General features: G+C 41.9%; 2 protein-coding genes across 2 annotated transcripts in view; one reads left to right on the forward strand and one right to left on the reverse strand.

The window, feature by feature from the left end:
- Positions 1-359: 359 nt before the first annotated feature.
- On the reverse strand, positions 360-5351 carry LOC120036316 (60S ribosomal protein L32-like). Its single transcript, XM_038982787.1, has 4 exons — positions 5239-5351; positions 3931-4031; positions 1841-2022; positions 360-550 (listed from the first exon to the last, which is right to left on the reverse strand). Exons 2-4 carry the CDS (start codon positions 4024-4026, stop codon positions 421-423), a joined length of 408 nt encoding a protein of 135 aa, XP_038838715.1. The 5' UTR covers positions 4027-4031; positions 5239-5351; the 3' UTR covers positions 360-420.
- A 4770-nt stretch (positions 5352-10121) lies between these two features.
- ssuh2.1 (ssu-2 homolog, tandem duplicate 1) overlaps positions 10122-19813 on the forward strand; it is a 54330-nt gene continuing 44638 nt past the window's right edge. Inside the window, exon 1 of the mRNA XM_038982791.1 lies at positions 10122-10510. Within this exon, the coding sequence (XP_038838719.1) occupies positions 10483-10510 (28 nt within the window). The 5' untranslated portion in view covers positions 10122-10482. The remainder of the gene's footprint in view (positions 10511-19813) is intronic.

The following is a 19813-nucleotide window of genomic DNA, read 5'->3' on the forward strand; positions in this document are numbered from 1 at the left end:
TTCCCACGCATAAAGAAACAAGATTAAATATAAACTTAGACAATTTTAAATATATCTGTTAGGGCTTTTTGCAGTCTAAATTTGTATTATTACGTTCCCGGCCCAACCATCTGATCAACATTATTTGTAATTAGCCTGCAGCTGAAACTAGTTGATGATCCCTGCCTTAAAGCCATCATAATGCATTATGACCCCCTAATATATCACACCCAGAAGCCATTACTTTACCAGGAAGGGCTCATTGAGATTTAAAATCTATTTTTCAAGAGCGTCCATTATAGATGACTATAATGCATTATGACCCCCCCCAACCCTAATATAATCACACCAAACCATATCATAAAAACAGGCAAATACTATTGACAGGTGTGTATATATATATATCATTTATTGATCAAACAATAGAGGCGTGGTCCCAGATCACTCGTGTTCCTCGCTGCGAAGCCTGGCGTTGGGGTTGGTGATCTTGATGGCCAGCTGAGCTGCCCTCTCCACGATCAACTTCCTGTTCTTAGACGACACATTGTGGGCTATCTCTGCAGCATGGGTCCTGTGGAGGAGGAGGGGAGAGAATAGTTACAGTAACAGACACCGGAGGGCAAAAGGGGAGATTTCATTTCTCCGGAAACAGCTGATGCCATCAGGGTCAATTCAATTTCAATTCAGGAAGTAAACCCCGAAATTCAGGAAGTAAACCCCAAAATTCAGGAAGTAAACCCCGAAATTCTAATTTCTCACTGCTTATTTAATTCAAATGGAATGATCAACCCTGGATGTCACCAGTTAAAACAAAGCAATTTGAAGAGCCATGCATACACCACTTAAATCTAATAACACAACATGCTGTATTCCTAACACCAAAAACCGTATAGATGAAGCTCAGCCACATGCAACTACAGCCACGTTTCCGGCTGATGTTGTAGCAGGTTATCTTCCACCTCCTGGCTACAGGGTGAGCTAAGGGTGGAATGGGTACTTCCTCTGCCGTGCTCTCCCTCCTCGTTCAAAACGCCTGGCGTGAGTATGGACGACCCAGCAGGCCACGATGACAGAGGAGGAGTCAGGGATGGAGGAGTCAGACCCTACTAGGTCATTATACGCAGGATATCTACAGGACACACATACGAGGGTTAACCCACATACCCTGGTCAAGCAGACAGACCGCTACTCTCGCATTCAAATGTCAGAATGTGAGCTATTGCGAGATCAGGCTGGTTTCACCAGGCTAGGACACAAACATACACCCAAATGAAATATTGCACTTGAATGAACACATTCAAAACAACGAACTGGATAAACCACGCCGCCTCCGTATTCTAAAAACAACGCTCCATTGGCTGTTCTGTAGCCACAGCCACTGTCCACACAGCTAGTCCCTCCCTTTTGGGTTGCCATGGAAATAGTCTCCTAAGAAAGACTCCCAAGACTTACATCATACAAACTAAACCATAACGTTGCACCACATGCTGAACCATCAGTCTACTTTCTACCCCTGGGCTACGTTCAGTAGGCAACCCAAACGTTGTTCATGAACCGTCATGAATAAAGCCAACAGGACTCCTCATTATACATGTCTATTATATCAGTTGTATATAACATGTTTTCTATGGTGAATGTTCCACAACGTGGTGCCCTGTTGAACGCAGCCCCGCTGAACGATCACAGGCTGCATTCCATTTCTCCACCCTTCTTGTCATGGATTTAACAGTGCTGGAAAGCTCTCGAGTCTCCAGTCAATACATACACCAATCCCATGCTTTTAAATCCATGACGGGGAGTGCGCAAGTGTACACTTTCAGAGAAAAGGAAGAAATAAAAAATAAATAAAATCGGGACTTACTTGTTGCTCATCATGAGGACCTCCAGCTCTCTGATGTTGTGGACCAGGAACTTCCTGAAGCCGGAGGGCAGCATGTGTTTGGTCTTCTTGTTGCTGCCGTAGCCGATGTTGGGCATCAGCATCTGGCCTTTGAAGCGCCGGCGCACCCTGTTGTCGATACCACGGGGTTTACGCCAGTTTTGCTACAAAAGATAACACATTAGTAAAGCGATATCCTGCAAATACAGTAGCCAGCTAATGCGGTGACTAAACTGGTTAGGGAAGGGCTTAGGACAGTTAAGACAGACCGTTCACTTGCCCCATTCCTTAAAGACGCAATCCAGGATCTTAACACAAATTGGATTCGTAAAAAACTAAATTGTAGGATATAACATCATACGAAATGGAAGTAACACATTTTTTTTTTTTGGCTTTCGAGCACCACTTTCAAACTATTGGCTGAAATTATAACCCCAAAAAACCTCTTCAGTCCCGAGACCCCAGAAAAAAATGGTCTTCTCATTAATCTGCATCTCCAGACCTTATATTTAGCCACACAATGAAGTGATTTTAGTTCTGTTCAGGACAACAAGTAGGACACAAAACTATTTGACAAATCAGTTATATTCCTGCGTTTTGATGTAATAAAAAAAACGGATCAAAATGAATTTATATGAATACGGTAAGTACGGAAATTGTTTGCTTAGTGGGAAATAAATATCAAACTAGTCAGTGACAATTGTGTGGAGTTGTGTGTTTGTGACAGCAACTATTTGAGCGTATTACAGTATTATAGACACCGTGTTCTGGGATTTCCTATGGTCTTCTATGTAGGGCGGCAGGTAGCCTAGTGGTTAGAGCGTTGGGTCAGTAGCTGAAAGGTTGCTAGATCGAATCCCTGAGCTGACAAGGTAAAAAAATGTGTCGTTCTGCCCCTGAAGTTAACCCACTGTTCCCCGGTAAGCCGTCATTGAAAATAAGGATTTGTTCTTAACTGACTTGCCTCATTAAATAAATAAATAAATATTAAAAAACCTTTACTTTCCTAACGACTTGTGTAGCTTTGAGAGAAATAAAGAAAAACATGTTACATGTGAGTCTCAGCTTTCCATACATCAAACCAGTCGGACTCTACTTCCGCCCCCGTTAAGACTAAATCACACACACACACACAACGTTAAAAAGGGACTAGAAATCCAAATAGCACCGTGGGGGACACATTGGGTTAAGGAAGCAGCATCACTAATAAGTGTAAACTTTGAGATTGCTCTTCATTTGAACAGGCATGTTCCTGACCTCAGCAATAACCAACATCTGGCTCATGTTCCTGACCTCAGCAATAACCAACATCTGGCTCATGTTCCTGACCTCAGCAATAACCAACATCTGGCTCATGTTCCTGACCTCAGCAATAACCAACATCTGGCTCATGTTCCTGACCTCAGCAATAACCAACATCTGGCTCATGTTCCTGACCTCAGCAATAACCAACATCTGGCTCATGTTCCTGACCTCAGCAATAACCAACATCTGGCTCATGTTCCTGACCTCAGCAATAACCAACATCTGGCTCATGTTCCTGACCTCAGCAATAACCAACATCTGGCTCATGTTCCTGACCTCAGCAATAACCAACATCTGGCTCATGTTCCTGACCTCAGCAATAACCAACATCTGGCTCATGTTCCTGACCTCAGCAATAACCAACATCTGGCTCATGTTCATTAGACACCAAACAGAAGAAAAACAGACACAGGAAGAAACTACCTGAATTGGTCCAATAAGAAACACTTGTTTTCTATGTGCCCTAATGCAGTGGTTTTCAAACCTCTCCATCGGGGAAGACCCCCCAGACGTTTTAAACAGGATTTTGTTGTAGCCCTGAACTAGATCACTGATTTACCTAAATCAAGAGCTTGGTGATTATCTGACAAGTTGAAATGAGGTGTGGTGGCTGTGGAATAGTTCAAATACATGGAACGGCTGGGGATTCGAGGAGAGGTTGTAAAACCGCCTACCCTAATAAATACAACCCTGGTTCAAACCCGTTAACGTAGCACAGATTGAAACGCTGTTTGCTACAATTAATTATATAGCGACATCAACCGTACCTTGACTTTGACATAACGGTCTGACTGATGTCTTATGAACTTCTTCACCCTCTTCTTGACGATCTTGGGCCTTTTCAGAGGCCTCAATGCTGCCATGTTGCCTGGAGGAACAGAAACAAACAGTCTGTTAGCAGTACCCTGGAGGAAGCAGTCCATTTCACCATCGGATTGAAAAATATATATTTTATTAGCTACCCACAGGGGGGGTTAGCCAAGTGTCTCGTTTGAGACAAGCTACTACTCATTGAGGCATCAGGTAGCCTAGCGTTTAGAGGCAAGTCAGTAACCGGAGGGTTGCCAGGTTGAATCCCAGGTCTGAAAGGAAAAATCTTGCTGGATGTGAGCTGGCAACCAGAGGGTTGCTGGTATCAAATTCTAGATGTCATTTGCCTGTCGTTGTGCCCTTGAGCATGAGACCTAACACCCCCCCCCCCCCCCCCAAATAACTGCTCCTCGGGAGCCTTAGCTTCTGTCGAGTCTGCAACGACCGGATGTTCTGGAATTCAGGGGAAATGTAAAGAGCCTGTGACACGACTTCAGCTTTTGGACATTGACTGGATTGGTTGAACACTGCAGAAAACCTAAACAAGACAAGGCTTTTCTTCTTGTCAAGACCAGTACATACACCTGACACGTTAGGTTAGGCCCTAGTGTAACAGCCCCCCAACTCCAACCTGTATTGTGTGTCTCTTTCGTGGGGTTAGGATAAAGCATAAGTCAATTAGGTTAGCAAAGCAAAATAGCCTAATGTAGCCATCTCGATGCATTTAGCTAGGCTAGCAGGCATTTAGCTAGGCTAGCAGGCATTTAGGTAGGCTAGCATCATTTGTAACGACTTGTTCATTTGATGTGCAATGTTTCCGCTTCAGTAGAGATATTTGCAGTGAAAGGACAAAAACAATGTGCTGCACGCTGCTGTGATTACACACGATGGGACAGCCACGTCACTATAGTTGACAACTAGCCATATGGTCTCAGAAAACGAAACCGGCTAGTTCCCCAACTTTTCCCCTAGTTACGTGTAGTCAAATCCATAGACCGACTACACTAGCATATAATTTGGGCAAATATGGATCTGCAAAAGTAGACCGTCGCTGCTAGTATAGTTAAATAACGCTAGCGGCTACTTTTAACCATCTTTTGATCGGACATTCCAGTGTCCAATGTGCCTATCTTTATAAGAGCCACACATCTACAATAACGACAAAATATATAAAGTTCGATTGAATATATAATGAATACCGTTGATTTTGATGGATTAGAGTGATACAATTATAAGGATGCTGTCAGATTTCCATGTTCACTTACCGTTGGGTCTTGTATGCCTACCTAGAGGCAGTTGAAGGAAAGAGGGTGGAGACTGTTCTTCTTCCTCTTCCGTGGCGTTTAAGCAAAAAATGTAATAACTAAACCAAGATAGATCACAGCCTGTCCTTTCCAATGGAAACAAATGAGTCATAGTAGGCAGAGCCAAACACGAGCTAGCGAGATCCTATTGGCTCGTTCTAGCATCATTTGCATATAACCGTTAGGGAACACCTACTCTGTGAAGTGCGCGTGTGCAATAACTCAATTCGCCCTCGCACTCCTTGTAAACAACGCGAATTTTTATAACTTTGGCAAAGGGTAAATTCTTCAAAACGTAGTCCACTCTGTTCATAACAGATTACTAGGTTTTGGAAAAAAAAACTGTATTGAGATCAAATGTTTCACCGATTAGAAAATGTGCAGATTGTCAGCCGAAATCCATCTTCCATCATCTTCCACTGCTGGCCACATGGCTTCCTCTCACTACCATATTTGGTAGTGGGTAGAAACGCCAAACGGATGCTTCACATTTATACATCCAGTGAAATATCTGGCACATTGTTATATCTGTGACAAAACTTCTTCTTCTATAGGTTTTATGGCAGACTACAACCCGTGTATTGCCGCCACCAACTGGACGGGGTGAAAAAACAAGGTAAAACGAAAATCCATAAAACGAAAACTAACTTAAATACACCCAAATAAAAATTGTACATAGACGAAACCAAAACCAAACTCCCACTTCTTCCTTCCTTCAATTCTCCATATGTCCCTTCTCAGGCTCTAGGGCCTGAGACGGTGGTGTGGCTTGTGACAATACTCAAATAAAATGTTATTTGTCACATACACATGGTTAGCAGATGTTAATGCGAGTGTAGTGAAATGCTTGTGCTTCTAGTTCCGACCATGCAGTAATATCTAACAAGTAATCTAACCTAACAATTTCACAACAACAACCTTATACACACAAGTGTAAAGGGATAAAGAATATGTACATAAAGATATATGAATAAGTGATGGCCGAACGGCATAGGCAAGATGCAGTAGATGGTATAGAGTATAGTATATACATATGAGATGAGTAATGTAGGGTATGTAAACATTATATAAAGTGGCATTGTTTAAAGTGGCTAGTGATACATGTATTACGTCAAGATGGCAAGATGCAGTAGATGGTATAGATTTGATTTGATGGTATAGAGTACAGTATATACATATGAGATGAGTAATGTAGGGTATGTAAACATTAGTGGCATTGTTTAAAGTGGCTGGTGATACATTTATTACATACATTTTTCCATTATTTAAGTGGCTAGAGTTGAGTCAGTATGTTGGCAGCAGCCACTCAATGTTAGTGATGGCTGTTTAACAGTCTGATGGCCTTGAGATAGAAGCTGTTTTTCAGTCTCTCAGTCCCAGCTTTGATGCACCTGTACTGACCTCGCCTTCTGGATGATAGTGGGGTGAACAGGCAGTGGCTCAGGTGGTTGTTGTCCTTGATGATCTTTTTGGCCTTCCTGTGACATCGGTTGGTGTAGGTGTCCTGGAGGGCAGGTAGTTTGCCCCCGGTGATGCGTTGTGCAGACCTCACTACCCTCTGGAGAGCCTTACGGTTATGGGCGGAGCAGTTGCCGTACCAGGCGGTGATACAGCCCGACAGGTTACTCTCGATTGTGCATCTGTAAAAGTTTGTGAGTGTTTTTGGTGACAAGCCAAATTTCTTCAGCCTCCTGAGGTTGAAGAGGCGCTGCTGCGCCTTCTTCACCACGCTGTCTGTGTGGGTGGACCATTTCAGTTTGTCCGTGATGTGTACGCCGAGGAACTTAAAACTTTCCACCCTCTCCACTACTGTCCCATCAATGTGGATAGGGGGCTGTTCCCTCTGCTGTTTCCTGAAGTCCACGATCATCTCCTTTGTTTTGTTGACGAAGAGTGTAAGGTTATTTTCCTGACACCACACTCCGAGGGCCCTCACCTCCTCCCCGTAGGCCGTCTCGTCGTTGTTGGTAATCAAGCTTACCACTGTAGTGTCGTCTGCAAACTTGATGATTGAGTTGGAGGCGTGCATGGCCATGCAGTCGTGGGTGAACAGGGAGTACAGGAGAGGGCTGAGAACGCACCCTTGTGGGGTTCCAGTGTTCAGCGGGGTAGAGATGTTGTTACTCCATGCAATTCCTCCGCAGATACATTTTTCAGTCCCAGGAACTGCTCCACCACATCCACAAAGATATCTATTATCCTGGACCTCCTCTCCACCTTGGCAGTGCCATTAATCACCATATTATAAAGGCCACAAAGTCCACCTTCTTAACCTTTAAAATATCAGGGTCCTGCTGGTGAAATGGCAACCCCTGCTGCCTGCAGTGAAGGCCTATCCACTTTAAACATATCCAAAAGCTTTACAGTGATCACACTGCATTGGTCTTGGGATAAATGTTCTGACTATGTAGTTTATATACCCCAACTGCACTTGAGTAGGGAGACACTCCATATAAAAAAAACAGAAGAACAGATAAGACTTTTCACTCTTCAACATCGACTTCTCATGAGACGCCAGATATCACCCCCTGTTCTCGAAGAGACACGACACATCAAACTTCTTAACTCAGACGCAACACACGTTCTTTCTGATCCGCAGCAATACAAAAAAAATAAATCACAACAAGGCCGTCTCTCGTGATCCTTACAGCCTTCACTTTACCCAGCACTTTTTCCACCAGTTTGGATGTATCAAATGGATTCACTCAAGATTGGTAATCCGATCAGCTGCTCCTCATTAAACAAACCGTACTCCTACAAGATACGAACGAAGGGACGTTCTCAGCACTGTACACTACTTCGCTGTGTTTTCCATTCTTTTGGACAATTTTCCAATTCTTCTTGACTCTACTGCCATTAGATTCCACGTCAGTGTCCACTTCCGCCATCTTTCCTCTCACCAATCACCTCAGTCCCTACCCCATTGCAGTTGACATGGTGGAGTTTAACGGCGGTTGGCATCCAATGTGTTCCATTACTGCCCCCAACTGAACTATAGTATAGATCCATAACACTTTGTGATACAAAATGGGGAATTGGAGAGAAACTTCTTCCCACAAAGACAGGTGGGAAAAAGGGCTACCTAAGTATCGTTCTCAATCAGAGACAACGATAGACAGCTGTCCCTGATTGAGAACCACACCCGGCCAAAACACAAAGAAATACACAACATAGAACATAGAATACCCACCCCAACTCACGCCCTGACCAAAACCAAAATAGAGACATAAAAAGGATCTCTAAGGTCAGGGCATGACAAAACTTTTGTTCTCAGTTCTTAGCTGATTTACTGTGTTTCACACCTGAGTGTTCTATGATTTTTCTTTTACTTGGTTAAACCGTGAAAACAACTGGCCATTTATATGACCACACACACACACACACACACACACACACACACACACACACACACACACACACACACACACATTTTGAGTACAGTGGCATACCCCATCCATGTATTGAGGTACGTTTTCTGACCCATATCTCGCTCTGGCGCCGCGGTGTCTTAATGTAACCATAATTGCGTTCTGACCCCAGTGCAGCTCAGTGTAAACAAGCGTAAAGGTAGGTTCAGTAGCTTCTGTTCAGATTGGTTAGACTTTAGTTTCAGAACCTGTTAATTTCTGTGAAAGGTTTTTATTTTTATTTTTAATAAATTGTTTTTGCCACCATCATTATTCGCCTCTAGTCTATCACTACAATTGTTTTTGTGAATAAAATCCCTGTTTCTGCACCTAAGGCTTATCCTTTGCCTTCTGACTGTGTAACGGCGTTCCTCCTCCTCTTCATCCGAAGAGGAGGAGCAGGGATTAAACCAAAATGCAGCGTTGCGATTTGACATGATATTTATTAAATAAACCGAAAACACGAAGAACACTTGAAAAGATACAAAACAACAAACGACGTAGACTGACCTGAACGTAAGAACTTACATGTAACACGAAGAACGCACGAACAGGAAAACAGACTACACAAAACCGAACGAACAAACAAACCAAGACAGTCCCGTGTGGCGCGACAAACACAGACACAGGAGACAACCACCCACCACAATCAATGTGAAAACACCTACCTTAATATGGCTCTCAATCAGAGGAAATGAAAACCACCTGCCTCTAATTGAGAGCCATATCAGGTCACCCTTTAACCAACATAGAAACACATAACATAGACTACCCACCCAAACTCACGCCCTGACCGTCAAACACATACAAAATAACAGAAAACCGGTCAGGAACGTGACAGACTGCCTGCCTACTAGAACATTCTATATTCTGAATCAGGGGAAGTTGGAGAACAATCGACACTTCTTTTCTTTAAAGTTTGTTTAAAAAAAAAGATCGATTTTTATTTTTTTATGCACACAAAAAAGGGTGTTGATTGTTCTCCATCCACCGCTAATTCAGAATATATACATGTTTTATTGACATTACATTCCTGGTTCAATAGTTATTGACGAGAGAACCAAATATACGATATAAAACACATTTTACCTCGGTATACCGGATCATATACCTATTGGCGCTCTAAAAAGTCGGGTAGGCCTAAACAACATTTCCCTGTGGAGATTCTGTCTAATTTCGAGCAGCTGAAGGACAAACCACACAGACAACTGCATTCAGGGCTTAAACCACCCAGTTTATAATCTAGTGTAAACTATGGTTAAAGATTCCATTAAGTATGTATTACCCGTTGACGTTGTGTGAAACTGAATCACTGTTCTGATAACGGCCCAGAGGCTCAATGTGTCGTGTCGACCTCCTGTGGCTGTGGATGATATAGCCTCTCCTCGGTCTTATCTAGAGTACAGTACTGTAGAGTAGAGTACAGTCCCACCACCACACTGTACATGCTCGTCCGGCGTGCGTGAGAGCACACTGCGAAGAGGCTAGAATAGAGAAACCAAAACTCTTCAACTCAGAAAATGTACTCTATGGAAGATAGCAAATGTTTTTTTTTATATGAACCGCGTCGAATGTTAGAGCAAAGTAATTATATGCCAGTTTTGTAAAAACAAAATCTATTTTTTTCCCGGGCGTGGTTTGCATTCAGCATTCCTTCTTATATGTCATGTGACCGAGGATTCATTTAAACAGTGCACTGGCTGGAATAGGGTCACCGTTAGAGAAAGTCCGTCGTGCTGCTCATGTAGTATAGCCTGCCTAAGTGTGTTTAGATAGTTTGAAATAAACAAACCAGGGTATGGACGAGAAGGATGACGAACAGCTTGGTGAGTTTCGTTTTCTTTGTAATTTACTACAAGAAATTTAAAGTGGACATTTGGCCATCTCCCAGTGCAGTGGTTCCCAACCAGGGGTACTAGGAACCTCTGGGGGTACTTGGCATATGAACAGGGGGAGCTTGAGATGACTCGTGAGACCATAGGCCTAATGTTAAAATGTACACGAGGGGGTACTTCTGGGTCAGTTGGTGGTACAGTATCCGGAAAAGGTTGGGAACCAAGGCATGGTTCCCCAATAGGCAACCCTTATTTGGCCCCCCAAGTTTTCTGACGCCCCCAAATTAAAAGTATGTAAAATCACCAGGAAAATCATATCAAATGTATTTTAATTCAGTATTTCCATGCATAAATACATATTTATACTGTGTGTAGGCCTATGTATTTTTTTCAACGGACAAATAAAATCGATAAATCAATCAACAGAGAGGCATATGTGATCGTATCCCAATGTAATCAAGGTTTGAAAATATTCTGTTTTTCGGTATCTGTTTGGGTATCTTTTTCGGTATCTTGCGGTCAATTTGCAGTGAAACCTACAAATCATTCATAACACCACGTTTTCATACAGAGTTTTTATGCGAGTAAATTCATACCCTGTAAAGAAAAATCATGACTGCCCTGATGGAAACAGGACGTTACGGTACAATTTTATAAACAGATAATTTGTTCGTTCGACATGGCGCGTTATTTTTGTGTCGGTAAAATGTATTATGCGCTAGTCCACGTGATGCGATGATTATTATGGATAAGAGCGAGAATATTAGAATTTGTCAAACGGCAGTCAAGCGTTGATCCTCAATATTTATCCGAAAGCAGCGTCAAACTCATCACCCTATACTTTCACGACCATGTGCAATTCATCATCATTTATTTAATATGTATCCTATTAGACTTCATGGTTTGCCAAGTTGTAGTGGGAGGACCACATACCATATCACCGCGTGACTCCAAATTTACTTCGATAAAATTGTTATTATATCAATATTTGCGCAACTTGTCACAAAACTTGTACTCTCTCGAAACATTTCACAACATGCCTGATGGAAACGGATAATGTGTCGCTGAACGTTCCAATGTCGACCAAACAGAAAACGGAACAATGCCAATTTATATAATGTTTACATATCCTACATTACTCATCTCAGATGTATACAATGTACTCTGTATGTACTCTATCCACCGCCATTTTGCTCATAATTAATTTTACCGACACAAAAAAGCGCCCACTATGTCGAACTAACAAATTATGTCGGAATTTATACAATTGTAACGAAAATATTTGTTTCCATTACAGCTGTCCTGCTTTGTTTTTATATTCGGTATGACTTTACTCGCATAAAAACAGTGAATGGAAAGGTGGGTACCACCCGGGTTTCAAATCCAACCTATTTATGCTAGTCAAGTACATGTGGGATAGAACATTTCACAACATGCCTGATGGAAACGGATAATGTGTCGCTGAACGTTCCAATGTCGACAAAACAGAATAAACTCGACAAATTGGGATCTAACGCGAATCCCCCCCCCCCCGCCCCCCTTTAAATTAAATGAAAAGGTCAAGGGTGCCTATGAGTAGAGGTCGACCGATTATGATTTTTCAAAGCCGATACGTTAACGATTATTGGAGGACCCAAAAAAGCCGATACCGATTAATCGGACGCTTTTTAAAATGTATTTGTAATAATGATAATTACAAGAATACTGAATGAACACTTATTTTAACTTAATATAATACATCAATAAAATCAATTTAGCCTCAAATAAATAATGGAACATGTTCAATTTGGTTTAAATAATGCAAAAACAAAGTGTTGGAGAAGAAAGTAAAAGTGCAATATGTGCCATGTAAGAAAGCTAACGTTTAAGTTCCTTGCTCAGAACATGAGAACATATGAAAGCTGGTGGTTCCTTTTAACATGAGTCTTCAATATTCCCAGGTAAGACGTTTTAGTTATTATAGGACTATTTCTCTCTATACGATTTGTATGTCATATACCTTTGACTATTGGATGTTCTTATAGGCACTTTAGTATTGCCAGTGTAACAGTATAGCTTCCATCCCTCTCCTCGCCGCTACCTGGGCTCGAACCAGGAACACATCGACAACAGCCACCCTCGAAGCAGCGTTACCCATGCAGAGCAAGGGGAACAACTACTCCAAGTCTCAGAGCGAGTGACGTTTGAAACGCTATTAGCGCGCACCCCGCTAACTAGCTAGCCATTTCACATCGGTTACAGCAGCCTAATCTCAGGAGTTGATAGGCTTGAAGTCATAAACAGCGCAATGCTTGAAGCATTGCGAAGAGCTGCTGGCAAAACGCACAAAAGTGCTGTTTGAATGAATGCTTACGAGCCTGCTGGTGCCTATCATCGCTCAGTCAGACTGCTCTATCAAATCATAGACTTAATTATAACATAATAACACACAGAAATGCGAGCCTTAGGTCATTAATATGGTCGAATACGGAAACTTTATTCCGTTTATTCTTTCAGTGAAATACGGAACCGTTCCGTAATTTATCTAACGGGTGGCATCCATAAGTCTAAATATTCCTGTTACATTGCACAACCTTCAATGTTATGTCATAATTACGTAAAATTCTGGCAAATTAGTTCGCAATGAGCCAGGCGGCCCAAACTGTTGCATATACTCTGACTCTGCGTGCAATGAACGCAAGAGAAGTGACACAATTTCACCTGGTTAATATTGCCTGCTAACCGGGATTTCTTTTAGCTAAATATGCAGGTTTAAAAATATATACTTCTGTGTATTGATTTTAAGAAAGACATTGATGTTTATGGTTAGGTACACGTTGGAGCAACGACAGTCCTTTCTCGCGAATACGCACCGCATCGATTATATGCAACGCAGGACACGCTGGATAAACTAGTAATATCATCAACCATGTGTAGTTAACTAGTGATTATGATTGATTGATTGTTTTTTATAAGATAAGTTTAATGCTAGCTAGTAACTTACCTTGGCTCCTTACTGCATTCGCGTAACAGGCGGGCTCCTCGTGAGGCAGGTGGTTAGAGCGTTGGACTAGTTAACCTTAAGGTTGCAAGATTGAATCCCCGAGCTGACAAGGTAAAAATCTGTCGTTCTGCCCCTGAACAAGGCAGTTAACCCACCGTTCCTAGGCCGTCATTGAAAATAAGAATTTGTTCTTAACTGACTTGCCTAGTTAAATAAAGGTGTACATTTAAAAAAAATAAAAAAAATAATTTTAAAAAATGGCTAAATCGGCATCCAAAAATACAGATTTCCGATTGTTATGAAAACTTGAAATCGACCCTAATTAATCGTCCATTCCGATTAATCGGTCGACCTCTACCTATGAGGTCTCTTAACTTCATTATGGATATCAATCAATATAACAGTCTTTTTGTGGAGTCCTCTGGCTACACGCAAAGCCCTTCCATCCAGTTTCATGCATGTGTGTGTGTAAGGTATGTTTGCCTGTGTGTGTAAGGTATGTTGCCTGTGTGCGTAGTAAGGTATGTTTGCCTGTGTGTGTAAGGTATGTTTGCCTGTGTGCATAGTAAGGTATGTTTGCCTGTGTGCATAGTAAGGCATGTTTGCCTGTGTGCATAGTAAGGTATGTTGCCTGTGTGCATAGTAAGGCATGTTTGCCTGTGTGCATAGTAAGGCATGTTTGCCTGTGTGCATAGTAAGGTATGTTTGCCTGTGTGCATAGTAAGGTATGTTTGCCTGTGTGCATAGTAAGGTATGTTTGCCTGTGTGCATAGTAAGGTATGTTTGCCTGTGTGTGTAAGGTATGTTTGCCTGTGTGCATAGTAAGGCATGTTTGCCTGTGTGCATAGTAAGGTATGTTTGCCTGTGTGCATAGTAAGGCATGTTTGCCTGTGTGCATAGTAAGGTATGTTTGCCTGTGTGCATAGTAAGGCATGTTTGCCTGTGTGCATAGTAAGGTATGTTGCCTGTGTGCATAGTAAGGCATGTTTGCCTGTGTGCATAGTAAGGCATGTTTGCCTGTGTGCATAGTAAGGTATGTTTGCCTGTGTGCATTATAAGGCATGTTTGCCTGTGTGCATAGTAAGGTATGTTGCCTGTGTGCATAGTAAGGTATGTTGCCTGTGTGCATAGTAAGGTATGTTGCCTGTGTGCATAGTAAGGCATGTTTGCCTGTGTGTGTAAGGTATTTTTGCTTGTGTGCATAGTAAGGTATGTTGCCTGTGTGCATAGTAAGGTATGTTGCCTGTGTGCATAGTAAGGTATGTTGCCTGTGTGCATAGTAAGGTATGTTGCCTGTGTGCATAGTAAGGCATGTTTGCCTGTGTGTGTAAGGTATTTTTGCTTGTGTGCATAGTAAGGTATGTTGCCTGTGTGCATAGTAAGGTATTTTTGCCTGTGTGCATAGTAAGTGGTAGGCTATTATGTTTCCAAATTGAATTTCAATGACGTCTCCAAGGGCTTCTCCTCGTATAGCCTTGCTTATCAACAGGTGCGTGGTGTTTTGTGTTTGCTTTTCCAGGCAGACCATTTTTTGTTTTATCATAACAGTTACTCTTATTAACTTTTATCTACAGACAGTATCCCATTTAGATTAGTTGCTCGATCCAGCCTCATCAATCAACTCATTTTACAATTCTGTTTTTTTATTTTTATTTGTCCATTTGTTTGAGTGAAAGGATATGCCACACCTCACCATGTTCTATTATAAACTTGGTATTTGTTCACCTACTATGGGGCTGTTCCTCCACTGTAGGTACAGTAATCAAACTTTCTTTTCTTTCCAGGACTAGCGTAGAGTCTATTTGCGTACTGTGCCATTGTTATTGAGAAGCATTGAGCAGTGCTGTGCCATGAGAGCTGGGCAAAGGAATGTATCACTAGTAGGCCTAATGATTAAACAATGCCACTTTTATATGTTTACATACCCTACATTACTCATCTCATATGTATATACTGTACGCTATACCATCTACTGCATCTTGCCATCTTGATGTAATGTATCACTAGCCACTTTAAACAATGCCACTTTATATAATGTTTACATACCCTACATTACTCATCTCATATGTATATACTGTACTCTATACCATCCACTGCATCTTGCCTATGCCGTTCTGTACCATCACTCATTCATATATTTTTAAGTACATATTCTTATTCATTCCTTTACACTTGTGTGTTTATGCTAGTTGTTGTGAAAATGTTAGGTTAGATTACTTGTTAGATATTACTGCACGGTCGGAACTAGAAGCACAAGCATTTCGCTACGGTCACATTAACATCTGCTAACCATGTGTATGTGACCAATAAAATTGGATTTGATTTGAGTAGTTTTAGTAGATTGCTACTTATTAGAATTTGTTCTTTAACTGACTTGCCTAGTTAAATAAAGGTTTAAAATAATAAATACAATTGTGGGTTGTAGCTAGTTTTGCTTTTTCCTTGTATACAGTAGCCCTACATCCTCTTGGTTTTATGCTGCAGTATGGGTCCAGCTTTTTCCTTGTATACAGTAGGCCTACATCATCTTGGTTTTATGCTGCAGTATGGGTCCAGCTTTTTCCTTGTATACAGTAGGCCTACATCCTCTTGGTTTTATGCTGCAGTATGGGTCCAGCTTTTTCCTTGTATACAGTAGGCCTACATCCTCTTGGTTTTATGCTGCAGTATGGGTCCAGCTTTTTCCTTGTATACAGTAGGCCTACATCCTCTTGGTTTCATGCTGCAGTATGGGTCCAGCTTTTTCCTTGTATACAGTAGGCCTACATCCTCTTGGTTTTATAATGCAGTATGGGTCCAGCTTTTTCCTTGTATACAGTAGGCCTACACCCTCTTGGTTTTATGCTGCAGTATGGGTCCAGCTTTTCAGAAGACCCGTCCATGTCCATTCTATTGGATTGTCATAACTTGATGCAACCCCCCCCCCCCCCCCCACCCTACATTACCGCTCTCTGTCTCTGTGATGTATTATCGGTACATTGTCTGAATGCTAATCAAGCTTTACTTTCCACGCTTGTCCTGCCGCCATCCATTATCAGTGTGTTCATCTAGGCCTAACGCATGGCGTTAGCAACGCCAAGGTCATGGGTTCAATTCCCTTAGGGATCACACGTACACACACTAAATACCTATGACCATTTCGCCCTTACTGTACATTTTACATTGACATTTGAGTCATTTAGCAGACGTTCTTATCCAGAGAGACTTAAAGTAGTGAGTCATTTAACAGACTCTCTCATCCAGAGAGACTGACAGTAGTGAGTCATTTAGCAGACGCTCTTATCCAGAGAGACTTAAAGTAGTGAGTCATTTAGCAGACTCTTATCCAGAGAGACTTACAGTAGTGAGTCATTTAGCAGACTCTCTTATCCAGAGCCACTACAGTAGTGAGTCATTTAGCAGACTCTCTTATCCAGAGAGACTTACAGTAGTGAGTCATTTAGCAGACTCTCTTATCCAGAGCCACTACAGTAGTGAGTCATTTAGCAGACTCTTATCCAGAGAGACTTACAGTAGTGAGTCATTTAGCAGACGCTCTTATCCAGAGAGACTTACAGTAGTGAGTCATTTAGCAGACTCTTATCCAGAGACACTTACAGTAGTGAGTCATTTAGCAGACTCTCTTATCCAGAGAGACTTACAGTAGTGAGTCATTTAGCAGACTCTCTTATCCAGAGCCACTACAGTAGTGAGTCATTTAGCAGACTCTCTGATCCAGAGAGACTTACAGTAGTGAGTCATTTAGCAGACTCTCTTATCCAGAGCCACTACAGTAGTGAGTCATTTAGCAGACTCTTATCCAGAGAGACTTACAGTAGTGAGTCATTTAGCAGACCCTCTTATCCAGAGAGACTTACAGTAGTGAGTCATTTAGCAGACTCTTATCCAGAGAGACTTACAGTAGTGAGTCATTTAGCAGACCCTCTGATCCAGAGAGACTTAAAGTAGTGAGTCATTTAGCAGACCCTCTGATCCAGAGAGACTTAAAGTAGTGAGTCATTTAGCAGACTCTTATCCAGAGAGACTTACAGTAGTGAGTCATTTAGCAGACGCTCTTATCCAGAGAGACTTACAGTAGTGAGTCATTTAGCAGACTCTTATCCAGAGACACTTACAGTAGTGAGTCATTTAGCAGACTCTCTTATCCAGAGAGACTTACAGTAGTGAGTCATTTAGCAGACTCTCTTATCCAGAGCCACTACAGTAGTGAGTCATTTAGCAGACTCTCTGATCCAGAGAGACTTACAGTAGTGAGTCATTTAGCAGACTCTCTTATCCAGAGCCACTACAGTAGTGAGTCATTTAGCAGACTCTTATCCAGAGAGACTTACAGTAGTGAGTCATTTAGCAGACCCTCTTATCCAGAGAGACTTACAGTAGTGAGTCATTTAGCAGACTCTTATCCAGAGAGACTTACAGTAGTGAGTCATTTAGCAGACTCTCTTATCCAGAGCCACTACAGTAATGAGTCATTTAGCAGACTCTCTTATCCAGAGAGACTTACAGTAGTGAGTCATTTAGCAGACCCTCTTATCCAGAGAGCCACTACAGTAATGAGTCATTTAGCAGACTCTCTTATCCAGAGAGACTTACAGTAGTGAGTCACTTAGCAGACCCTCTTATCCAGAGAGACTTGCAGTAGTGAGTCATTTAGCAGACTCTCTCATCCAGAGAGACTTACAGTAGTGAGTCATTTAGCAGACTCTCTCATGCAGAGAGACTTACAGTAGTGAGTCATTTAGCAGACCCTCTTATCCAGAGAGACTTACAGTAGTGAGTCATTTAGCAGACTCTCTCATCCAGAGAGACTTACAGTAGTGAGTCATTTAGCAGACTCTCTCATGCAGAGAGACTTACAGTAGTGAGTCATTTAGCAGACCCTCTTATCCAGAGAGACTTACAGTAGTGAGTCATTTAGCAGACTCTCTTATCCAGAGCCACTACAGTAGTGAGTCATTTAGCAGACTCTCTGATCCAGAGAGACTTACAGTAGTGAGTCATTTATCAGACTCTCTTATCCAGAGAGACTTACAGTAGTGAGTAGTTTAGCAGACCCTCTTATCCAGAGAGACTTACAGTAGTGAGTCATTTAGCAGACTCTCTTATCCAGAGCCACTACAGTAATGAGTCATTTAGCAGACTCTCTTATCCAGAGAGACTTACAGTAGTGAGTCATTTAGCAGACCCTCTTATCCAGAGAGCCACTACAGTAATGAGTCATTTAGCAGACTCTCTTATCCAGAGAGACTTACAGTAGTGAGTCACTTAGCAGACCCTCTTATCCAGAGAGACTTGCAGTAGTGAGTCATTTAGCAGACTCTTATCCAGAGAGACTTACAGTAGTGAGTCATTTAGCAGACTCTCTGATCCAGAGCCACTACAGTAGTGAGTCATTTAGCAGACCCTCTTATCCAGAGAGACTTACAGTAGTGAGTCATTTAGCAGACTTTCTTATCCAGAGCCACTACAGTAGTGAGTCATTTAGCAGACTCTCTGATCCAGAGAGACTTACAGTAGTGAGTCATTTAGCAGACTCTCTGATCCAGAGCCACTACAGTAGTGAGTCATTTAGCAGACTCTCTTATCCAGAGAGACTTACAGTAGTGAGTCATTTAGCAGACTCTCTGATCCAGAGAGACTTACAGTAGTGAGTCATTTAGCAGACTCTCTTATCCAGAGAGACTTAGAGTAGTGAGTCATTTAGCAGACTCTCTGATCCAGAGAGACTTACAGTAGTGAGTCATTTAGCAGACCCTCTTATCCAGAGAGACTTACAGTAGTGAGTCATTTAGCAGACTCTCTTATCCAGAGAGACTTACAGTAGTGAGTCATTTAGCAGACTCTCTTATCCAGAGAGACTTAGAGTAGTGAGTCATTTAGCAGACTCTCTTATCCAGAGAGACTTACAGTAGTGAAACATTTAGCAGACCCTCTTATCCAGAGAGACTTACAGTAGTGAGTCATTTAGCAGACTCTCTGATCCAGAGAGACTTACAGTAGTGAGTCATTTAGCAGACCCTCTTATCCAGAGAGACTTACAGTAGTGAGTCATTTAGCAGACTCTGATCCAGAGAGACTTACAGTAGTGAGTCATTTAGCAGACCCTCTTATCCAGAGAGACTTACAGTAGTGAGTCATTTAGCAGACTCTCTTATCCAGAGAGACTTACAGTAGTGAGTCATTTACAGTAGTGAGTGAATACATTTTTATACTTGTTTCATACTGTAAATTGTTTTGGATAAAGGCCTCTGCTAAGTGGCATATATATCACCTATAATCTTAAACTCCGATCTCATAACAGTGCAGGGGAA

This window comes from Salvelinus namaycush, unplaced genomic scaffold (assembly GCF_016432855.1).
Source record: "Salvelinus namaycush isolate Seneca unplaced genomic scaffold, SaNama_1.0 Scaffold13, whole genome shotgun sequence".
NCBI lineage: Eukaryota > Metazoa > Chordata > Actinopteri > Salmoniformes > Salmonidae > Salvelinus > Salvelinus namaycush.

Excerpts from the sequence above, each read along its gene's own strand:
- LOC120036316 (XM_038982787.1), bottom strand. The coding sequence starts at position 4,026 with ATGGCAGCATTGAGGCCTCTGAAAAGGCCCAAGATCGTCAAGAAGAGG. Across the intron at positions 2,023-3,930 it reads ACCGTTATGTCAAAGTCAAG|CAAAACTGGCGTAAACCCCG; the intron begins GTACGGTTGATG and ends TATCTTTTGTAG. Across the intron at positions 551-1,840 it reads GTCCTCATGATGAGCAACAA|GACCCATGCTGCAGAGATAG; the intron begins GTAAGTCCCGAT and ends CCTCCTCCACAG.